This window comes from Ochotona curzoniae, unplaced genomic scaffold (assembly GCF_017591425.1).
Source record: "Ochotona curzoniae isolate NIBS_2020 unplaced genomic scaffold, NIBS_Ocur_1.0 contig_4792, whole genome shotgun sequence".
In the NCBI taxonomy this organism is placed as follows: domain Eukaryota; kingdom Metazoa; phylum Chordata; class Mammalia; order Lagomorpha; family Ochotonidae; genus Ochotona; species Ochotona curzoniae.
Window position 1 is genome coordinate 12,697,527 of NW_024466389.1, and position 9,917 is coordinate 12,707,443.

Here is a 9,917-nt window from a genome sequence, read left to right on the forward strand (position 1 = left end):
TACCCTGGCACTCCAATATGGCAATGTAGGCGCCCCAAGTGGCGGCTTATCCTACTTTACTATAACTCCTGCCCCTGATTTCATTTTTAGAGTGATGATTTTCAAGCAAATTCTTTGCCATCTTCAAGTTTCAGTATCCTTACATCACAAAGTTGTAAAAATTATATATAAATACTGATTCTCATCCTCTGCAGCTTACAGAATTGTTTCCCACACACTTCAGATAATGAAATATTAATGCTATAACTTCATAATGATGTTAACAGGGGATACAGAAAACAAATGCATAAAGGTTTTCCATAAAAAGATTTCTTTTTAATGATGTATTTTTTATTGTCCCTCAGCTTAAAAATTTGATCTAACTTCTGTAAGTGTAAGAGTTTAACCATGTGTTTATATGTTGCCTTTTTTGGAGATTTATGTTTATTTGAAAGGCAGATTCACAAGATCTTCCATCTACTGGTTCACTCCCCAGTGGATGTAACAGCCAAAGTTGAATGGACTGAAGCCAGGAGCCAGGAACTTTCTCTGGGTCTCGTACACGTGTGCAGGGTTCCAAAGTTTTGGACGGTTGATTTCAAAGCTGGATGGGAAGTGGAGCAGCTGGAACACGAATCAGTGCCCACACGGGATCCTGACACTTAAGAGGTGGAGGATCAGCCAGCTGAGCTACTGCACCAGGCCCCTTATTTATACGATGAGCTGGGGATTTGGCCTACCAGTGAAGACACAGGTCAGGATACCCGGGTCTCCCACCACAGTGTGTATGCTCCCCGACTCCAGCTCCTGAGGTCAGCTTTCTGAGTTAGTGGTGACATCTCCCCACGTGGGTGGGCTCTTGCCATGAGCCTGGAATGCTTCTCGTATCACTCGGATGTTGTGGGTATTTGCGAGTGAACCACAGGATGAGCATTCTCGCTGTATTTCTACCTTTAAATAAGTCACTCTTACTTGTTTTTAAATAATTTTAAGAAGTGCCTATTCTTTATTTTTTTTTATTGGAAAGGTAAGTTTACAGAGAAAAGGAAAGACAGAAAAATCTTTCATCCACTAGTTTACTTCTCAAATGGCCACAGCAGACTGAGCTGAGATGATCCAAAACCAGGAGCCAGAAGCTTCTTCTGGGTCTCCATGAGTACTGGCTCCCAAGGCTCTGGGCCATTCTGTCCTGCTTTCCCAGGCCACAAGGAGGAAGCTGGATGGGAAGTAGAGGAGCCAGGACATCATGATGTCCATATTCGATGCCAGCACTTACAGGTGGAAAATTAGTAAATCGAGCCATAGTGCCGGTCCCAATTAAAAAAAAAAAAAAAAAAAAAAAGATGAAAAGCCAAGAATAATTTTCTAGGTTTCACTCTAACATTTTCTTCTCATCCATAACTGCTAGGGATGGCACTGTGGCAAAGTGGGTTAAGCCGTGGCATGCAACACTGGCATCTCATACTTTCCCATTTCTCACCCAGCTCTGTTAATGCAGGGGAGGAAGTGGAAGATGGCCCAAGTTCTCGGACCCAAGCCACCCACACTGGAGACCTAGATGAGTTCTAGACATTGAGTTTCAGCCTGGCCCAGCCCAAGTCACTGAGACCACTTTGGGAGTGAACCAGCAGACAGAAGTTACCTCCTCCTCTCTCCTTACCTGTCTGCCTATAATTCCGCCCTTCAAAATAATGAATAAAATAAAATAATGAATGAATGAATGAATAAAATAGCCTGGGGTGAGCATTAAGATATTTCGCAGGTTCATGCATCCCAGATGGAGTGCCTCGGTTAGTCTCTTCTCTGGTCCTGTACCCAAGCTCCATTGCTTGGAGACAGCAGGTGACCTAGACTGAGGCTCTGCCTCCTGCCTCAGCCTACCTGCCCTGCAGCACCAGGGATAAAGCAACAAGGTGCATGCACTTTATACTCCTAATCTATGCTGGCTGGCAAACGTTTTGTCCTAAAAGCTGTGACAGGTAGAGCACTGTATATGTAACCCTGCAAACCTGAGAGAAAAAAAGCAAATGAGGAAAAAAAAAAGGCAGTAAAGACAAGGAAGAAAAAGGTTGTAAAGAGAGTAGACAGATGGTCAGAGGTGCCATAGGGAGCAGCAGTACTCCAGGCTGACGGTCTCCATTTCTGCGCGCTCACACCTTGCACCAGGCAGCCTCCGTCTGCTTGGTTCGTGTCTGGTCCGGTGCTGCTCACTCCTCTGCTTCCCTCTCCTCATGTTCCATTCTCAGCCCTTCCTAAGGCTGACGACTGCTGGCTAAGCTTCCGCAGCGCCTCCCGAGGGCCCGTCTCTCATTCCTCCACACAGCTTCACCCCCAGCCTGAAGCATGCACAGAATGCTAGGCCTCCACTCTTCCTCACCTTCCCAACTGCTTTTCAGCTTTTAACTCAAAAAGCAAAGATTTCTGAGACAACATGAGACCCTACTTTGCATGAATTGGTAATGATATAACAATATTTACTACTCCTTTGTTTAAATATTCCCCCTAAAGCACATAGACGTGAAAAAAGGACAATTAAGTTGAGGGGAGGTTAGGGTGAACTTAGCCTAGCAGATCTGATATGCACCCCATATCAGAGTGACTGCATTTGGGAACCCAGCTCCATTTCCAGCACTCTGCGATCAGCCATGATGCACAGGTCGCTGGGGCCTTGCCCCATGCTACCAAACCTGGACTGAGTTCCTGGCTCTCAGATTCGGTTTGGCTCTGCCACAGCTATTGGAGACATTTAGGGAATGAGTCAGTACATGGGAGCCCCGTCTGTGTGGGTCCTTTACTCCTTCTCAAACAAACACATACATGTAATCACTGAATACTAAAAAAGCTTCAAAAGGCTTCACAGGACACTCCAAACTGGAATAGAAACTTTGGTCTTAAGTTGCGACACAGCTTTACATTACCTGGCTTTTCTTCCTCCCCTTCAGCAAGCTTGCTTTTGGGAGGAGTTTCTCGTGTAGAATTCACAGCTCGACGAATTGGCATGGTGCTATCTTCCACCTTCTAAATAAGAAAAGACATGGTAATATTCAAAAGTGCATCCAAAAATTTTTTTCTCAAGGGGCCTAACTGCGTGCCAGAAGTTGAAGGAGAATTCTTCAAGTTAACTCCAGGATCTGAGGCTAATTACTTTTAACGAATCCTCCCCCTCCCGCCACCAAATTAATTATGATATTTAGAAAGTAATTCCAAAAATAATTTTCAAATAAAATTCCAAGTGGAAACAAATAATTATACTTGACTGGAATAAATTTAGAAGGCTGGAGGCTTTTTCAGAAATTGGGGGAAAGGAAAGAAGAAAAGAACTTTTAAACTACTGTAACAGAGTTTTTCAGATTCACAGCCTAGATGCCCCAAAGCAGGGGAAGGAACATGTACCAAGAAAGACCCAGCAAGGCCTGAAGTGAGGGATTGATCCAAGAGTGAGCTTCAAGAATGTGTCAGCCCCTACCTCACCTAACTTGTCCGCGTGGATCAGCTGAGCTCCTACTATAAGTGGGAGTGCCTTAGGATGGACGAGTTCACCTTGAGACGTATCAGTCGCCATTTAAAATAATTTCTAGGCCCGAGTACAGGTTACACTCTGAAACCTCTGCTGTTAACCACAAGGATTTTTCCTAAATCCTTGGAGAGTCAACCTAAAGCACAGAAAAGACCTGGTGTGAAGATTAACAGGAACAAAACTACACTAAAATGTCTAAATGTAATATATATCCAAAGGGGGAAAAACTATAAAACTTATAGGTAAGCAACAGATGACTTAGTTGTTAATCTGAAAGATAACACCGCTATCAAAATAGTCTACATAAAGCAGCGACTAAGACAAATGCGTAAGCCACAGCAGCTGCTGCACCTGCCACGGGGACTGAAGCAAGAGGGACAGAGTGCACCCGAGGAACCTGAGCCCACACCCTCCGACCTCAGCACGTAGGAAGCCACAGCAGTGACAAAGGAGGAGGAGTTAGTCAAATGTCTAGTCAAAGATCAACTGACTGAGAAGTCTTCTGCTGTCACTGTTCTCAAAGGGGTCAAGAAAATTAAGTATAAGCTTAAATCTATGACATTTCTTTCTCTATTAAGGGAAAACACATGGATAAAAATACTGCCAGGGAACATGAAATTCTAAGAGCATCCACAGACCTAAAGGAATAAACCTGCACTATCGCCTAGAATTATGCTTCTAAGACTATCAGCTTTTTAATACAAGTAAAACAGTACATAAGATAACTATTTGAAGGTAAAAGCCATGGAGTTGCTCAAATTGACCCGATCATTAAATACTCCCCCACCCAAAAAAATCTGCTATTTTATAACAAAAGTCTCATAAAATGATCATTTAAGTGTTTAGATATCTGTGCTAATTAAAAAAGAGTTTTGAGAATGGCATACTATTCAATTCCTTTAAGCTCAAATTCCGAGAATTTAAGACCTCCCAACTTGTCAGGTTAATAGTCCCAAATGGGCCCAGCACCAATTCGTGCCCCAGCTGCTCCACTTTCCATTCAGCTCCCTAGGAAAGCAGCAGAGGATGGCCCAAAGCTTTGGGGATCCTGCACCTGAATGGGAAACCCAGAAGAAACTCCTGGCTCCTGGCTTCAGATCAGCTCAGTGGCAGCCGTCAAGGCTACTTGGGGAAAGAACTACCCAATGGAAGATCTTTCTCTCTGCATCTCCTCTGTAAATCTGCCTTTCCAATAAAAATCAATCAATCTTAAAAAAAAAAAAGTTCCAAATGATGACCAACTAGAATAGTTTCAAAAAAAAAATCATGGAGAATGCTGTTATATTTCCAGGGAAAATCTTATGGACACCAGAAACAATTCCTGCCAGCTAAAAAGAAGGCCGCTGAAGAGTTCAAGATCATACAGTGCAACAAACTATCAATAGTGAATAATCACAAACATTTAAAATTAACTGTTTAAAGAAAAGTAAAAGATTTCATGTGGCAACTCATTTCAAGAAACTGAAAAGCTTAAGGGCCAGTGCTGTAGTCCAGCAGGTTGGGCCGCAGCCTGGGACTCTGGCATTACCACGAGCACCTACCAGTCTCAGTGCTCCACTTACAATCTAGCTCTCTGCTCAGGCGCCTGAGAAAGCAGCAGAACACACCGCAAGTCCTCGGCCCTGCCGTCCACGTGCAAGACCCAGACGGAGTCCCAGGCTTCTGGTGTCTCAGCCCAGAACCTGCAACCATTTGGCAAGTTTATCAGTAGATGGAAGTTACCTTGTCTCTCTAATTTTCCCTTTCAAATAAATGAAAACATCTTTAAAACAATTGCAAAATACAGAAATGAAAATAGTTGCTTACTAATCTGTGAAAAGAAAGCCAAGATGAACTCACACTTACTTAGGTTTGTGAAAAGTAAAAATCCATCCTGAGATAATGTCAAATCATAACCCTGCTTATTAACCCAACCAGGACTCTTACACAGTTAGCCCTTGATAGTAAAATAAAACACAAGCACCCAAATCCTAAGCAAATCTATTTTTTACAAACACTACATACAATACAGTAAGTCACATCCTTACTAAACTGGTACTGAACTCATTGGATAAATTAGTCATTATTGACAGTAACACTGCTGAAAACACTACCAGCGAAGTCAACAAAACCTCAGTCACAGGCAGCTTTGGGATGAAAAACATTATTCCTGAGGAGTGGGCTTCGTAGCACGGCAGGTTCACCTTAACCTGGGATGCTGGTTCAAATCCTGACCACTTCGTATTCAATCCAGCTTCCTTGTGGGAGATCAGAACAGAGTTCCTGGCTCCCGGTGCCCCTGGCCAGCCCTAGCTGTTGTGGCCCGGTGCCCTTGGCCTTCCCTAGCTGTTGTGGTTATCTGGAGGCTGAACTAACAGATGCAAGAGCTCTGTCTCTCCTACCTCTCAGTCACATTTTCAAATCAACACATTTTTAAAAAGTTTTAAAATCTGAAAGGTGCTGAAAAATGTCAAAACATTTCCACACAATTAATTATTCAAAATTCAAACAAATGGTTTTTGAAGGGAGAAGCACAGAAAGTTACTCAATATCAAACTGTCAAAACTGACTGAAAGTAACAAGGAACAGGTTCATGGTCCATGATGACATCATTCTTAATTTAAGGACAAAAATGATAGCTTAAATTTAAGCTAAACCAGATAAAAAAAAAAAAGCATGTCCAGGCTGGACTAATTTGGTTTGCCCATTTCCCTGCGTGCATTCAAAAAAGAAAAAACCAAAACAAACCCAACATCCTCCTGCTACCTCCCCCCAAATCAAAACCAGCCCTCCTCTACCCCCTTGGCTGCCGGCACACACAGCTTTCAGAACAGCCTCCTGCACAGGCTGTTCACACTTGGCCTTCTCGGAAACTGCAGCCTCACTCAGGGTTCTGCCCACCATCACCCCTCACTCAGCCACTCATTTTCTTTTTTTTTTTGGTTTGTTTTTGTAAAAGATCTTCTATCCACCAATTCACTCCCCAAGGGGCCACATGGCCAAAGCTGAATCAATTGGAAGTCAAGAGCCAGGAGCTTCAAGTCTCCCACGCAGGTGCAGGGTCCAAGGCTTTGGGCCATCCTTGACTCCCATCCAAGGCCACAAGCAGGGAGCTCAATAAGCAGTGGAGCAGCCAGGATACAAACTGGTGCCCATGTGGGATCCCGGCGGATGCAAGGCAAGGACTTTAGCTAGTAAGGTTACCAAGCTGGTGGGAATCTCCACCTGCAGACAGTAAAAAGCTTGCTAATATACTTGGTCAGCTTCTGCCAAGACAACCTCAAGTGGAACTAGAGGTTCAGTGAGTCTAGAGCAAGCTAACTTTCCGGTTGATAGTTGTGCATGACCCTTGGATGATTTTCTAAGTACCCAAAATGGTCCTTGGCAACACACACACACACACACACACACACACACACACACACACACATTTCCTACCCATGCTTAATAACACACACACACACACACACACACACACACACATGCACATTTCCTACCCATGCTTAATACTTCACACCTCCTAAACTTCCATAGCCGCCCGTTGGACTGCTGTGTCTCTCCCAGTGACATGCGAAGACATGAGGACTTGAGACCCCCCACTTGCACCTGAACAGTGTGAGACACACCATGGTCTAAGAAGTCGCTGCGAAGTTGAACCAACAGTAACATCTGACAGCACTCTGAAAAACGGTATGCAACATGAGAGTACTGCAAAAAGTTCACACAAAACAGAATTTAAAGCATGACTATTCTGATGCAATTTTTCATAATTCATGGAAAATATGAATTATGGAGAAAAAACTACACATGATTTTCAACCATTTTGCACCAAAATAAACTATTAATTCTATTTTCCCACAAACTTTGGAGAATGCTAACAAAGCACTACTGGTGCTATGAAATGTTTGCAGGTCTGCATGGTGGCTTAGTGGCTAAATCTTCATGTTGCATCCACAGGGATCCCACATGACTGCCAGTTCAGGGGCCAGCTGCTCCATTTCCCATCCAGCTCCCTGTTTGTGGCATGGGAGAGCAGCAGAGGACAGCCCAAAGCCTTGGGACCTGGAACCCTGCCTCAGCAAGGGAGACTCACAAGCAGCTCCTGCCTCCTGTCTTTGGATTGGCTCAGCTCCTGGCTGCTGTGGCCACTTGGGGAGTGACCCAGTGGACATTACATCTTTCTGTAGATGTGCCTTTTCAACTAAAAAATCATCTTAAAAAGAAAAAAGAGGGCCCGGCACGGAAGCCTGGTGGCTGAAGTCTCGCCTTGCACACACTAGGATCCCATATGGGCATTGGTTTGTGCCCTGGCAGCCCCGCTTCCCATGCAGCTACGTGTTTGTGGCCTGGAAAAGCAGTCGAAGACAGCCCAAAGCCTTGGGCTCCTGCACCTGCTTGGGAGACCCGTAGGAAGCTCCTGGCTTCGGACCGGCCCAGCTCTGGCCGTTGTGGTCATTTGGGGAGTGAATCATCGGATGGAAAATCTTCCTCTCTGTCTCTCCTCCTCTCTATAACTGACTTTTCAATAAAAACAAATAAATCTTCGAGGGCATCCTCCTCTAGCCCTTTTCTGGGCAACACGCTCCTGCAGGGCAGAGCGGACAGCTCCAAGCGCAGCCCCGCCCGACCCGCACAGCTTCCCTGCCAGCGCTTGGTGTCCGAGAGGGTAGCAGGCACAGAACCGGCCGTCAACACACACTCTGCTGAACACCGTAAACCAAAGCCGCGTCTGTTTGTCACCCAGATTGTTCTACATGTCAAGAACAAGTCGTCAGGCGTGCTTGTGGTTTGCGTGCTCGGCCCTCCTCGGTTGGTTTCACTTTTTTTCTTCCCCTAAACTTTACATTAACAACACAAAGATCTGTTTTTTGGCAAAGGAAACGCTTAAGCCATCTTAATGCAGGCGACAAAGGCGTGTTCACGTGAAAAAGTCCAAAAAACTTGAGAGCTATAGTCCCTTTGTATTAAGGAACTCGTGTATTTCGGTTTATTAGTATCTTCAACCAGCACGACATTGGGTAGCACACCAGGCCACACAGGTTCCGCAGGGAACCCTTCCCAGCGCCACGGGCGGCCCCTCCTCTCGCGCTCAGCAGCCTAACTTTCATCTGCATTTAGGAACCTTCCCACTCCTACGCAGCTCTCAGCGTCCCAAGCCCAGACACCTCCGAAACGTCACGCCAAGGAGCACCAGGCGCTTTACGAAAAGCCAGGTCCCCTACCCAAGTGGCGGCTGTCCCGCCTCCCCGGCTCCGGCCGAGCCCACGAGCCCCCCGACCCCGGGACTGCCGCGACCCCTCCTCACACCGCCTGTCACCCGCCCCGGCACGGCAGCAAAGCAGCGACAGCCAAGCCACGAGAGGACGGCGCGGCGGAGAGGAAGCCGGCGGACAGGAGCGCAGCCAAACAGAAGCAGCGAGGCGGCGAGCGGGGCAGCGGGCAGGGGGACGCGCGAGGGGACCGAGGCGACAGGGCTGCGCAGAGCGGGGACGCCAGAGGCCCGGGGGCCGCTGCACGCACTCACCACTGGGAGCTCCGTAATGGCGGCGGCGGGGGCGGAGAAGCCGGGGGTGGGGGGCGGGCCCGCCGCAGCCACTCACCGCCGCCGGCATCTTTCGAACCCAAAAACCGCTGAGGGCGTGAGGGCGAGGGGAGGGCGAGCGAGGCGGACGCCCGGCCACGGAGAGCCCGCGGCGCAGGCGCCAGCGCGCGGCCAATCAGCGCGCAGGGCAGTGCGTCCACGCAGGCGCGCTGCGCCCCGGGAGGGGGAGGTGATAAAGGGGGTGGCGCGCACGGCCCGGGAAGAGCTCCCCCCCAACCCCCCCCCAACCCCGCAACTCCAAACAAAACAAGGGCGGGCGCGCGCGCGCCGGAGGGCCCCGGGGGAGGCGTCGACGAGCCGGGCAGGGGGCTCGGGCGCACGGGGAGGGGGCGGGGCGGCTCCGGGAGGCTGACAAAAGGCGCCTCCTCCCAGGCCGCGGGCGCCCCGCCCCCTCCCCTCGGGGCTAGGCAGCGCCCCCGGAGCGAGCGGGCCTCCGCCACCGGCCTTCGCGGGCACCCGGCGCGCCCCGAGGCCCCTGGCCGCCCGCCCGCCGCTTCCCGTGCTGCGTTACCTCTGCGCTGCCCCCGGCTCGGCGCCCGCGTCCCGCACGGCCTCCCGCCGCCGCCTCCTCCACCTCCGCCGCCGTTCGTCGCCGCCGCTCCGCTGTCCTGCAGGCCCGGCTGCCGAGCTCCGCCGCCCCGCCCCCCTGCACGCGGCCCCGCGCGCGCGCGCGCTCCCGGCCCCGCCCCCCCGCGCCCAGGGAGCGCGCGCACGGGCCACGGGACCGCGCTCGGGGGACGGGCGCGCGCGCCGGCTGAGGCGGGGCGAGCTGGGGCGGACGTCGCCGAGGACTCGCCAGCCGTTCTCTGCCTGTCACTTTCTCTGTCCTCCAGTTGTTCC

At 49.2% G+C, this 9,917-nt stretch overlaps 1 protein-coding gene across 12 annotated transcripts in view; it reads right to left on the reverse strand.

Annotated features, from left to right (window-relative positions):
- Positions 1-9,657, reverse strand: part of HP1BP3 (heterochromatin protein 1 binding protein 3) — a 35,993-nt gene extending 26,336 nt beyond the window's left edge. For 2 of the 12 annotated variants that reach the window (XM_040988028.1, XM_040988029.1), the window contains exons 1-2: positions 3,446-6,407; positions 2,898-2,997 (exon numbers count right to left, since the gene is read on the reverse strand). In XM_040988028.1, the coding sequence (XP_040843962.1) occupies positions 2,898-2,997; positions 3,446-3,541 (196 nt within the window). In that variant the 5' untranslated portion in view covers positions 3,542-6,407. Of the gene's footprint in view, positions 1-2,897; positions 2,998-3,445; positions 6,412-8,999; positions 9,385-9,588 lie in introns of those variants that run through there. The other 10 variants (XM_040988024.1, XM_040988025.1, XM_040988026.1 and 7 more) reach the window with 10 other exon arrangements.
- Positions 9,658-9,917: the final 260 nt, after the last annotated feature.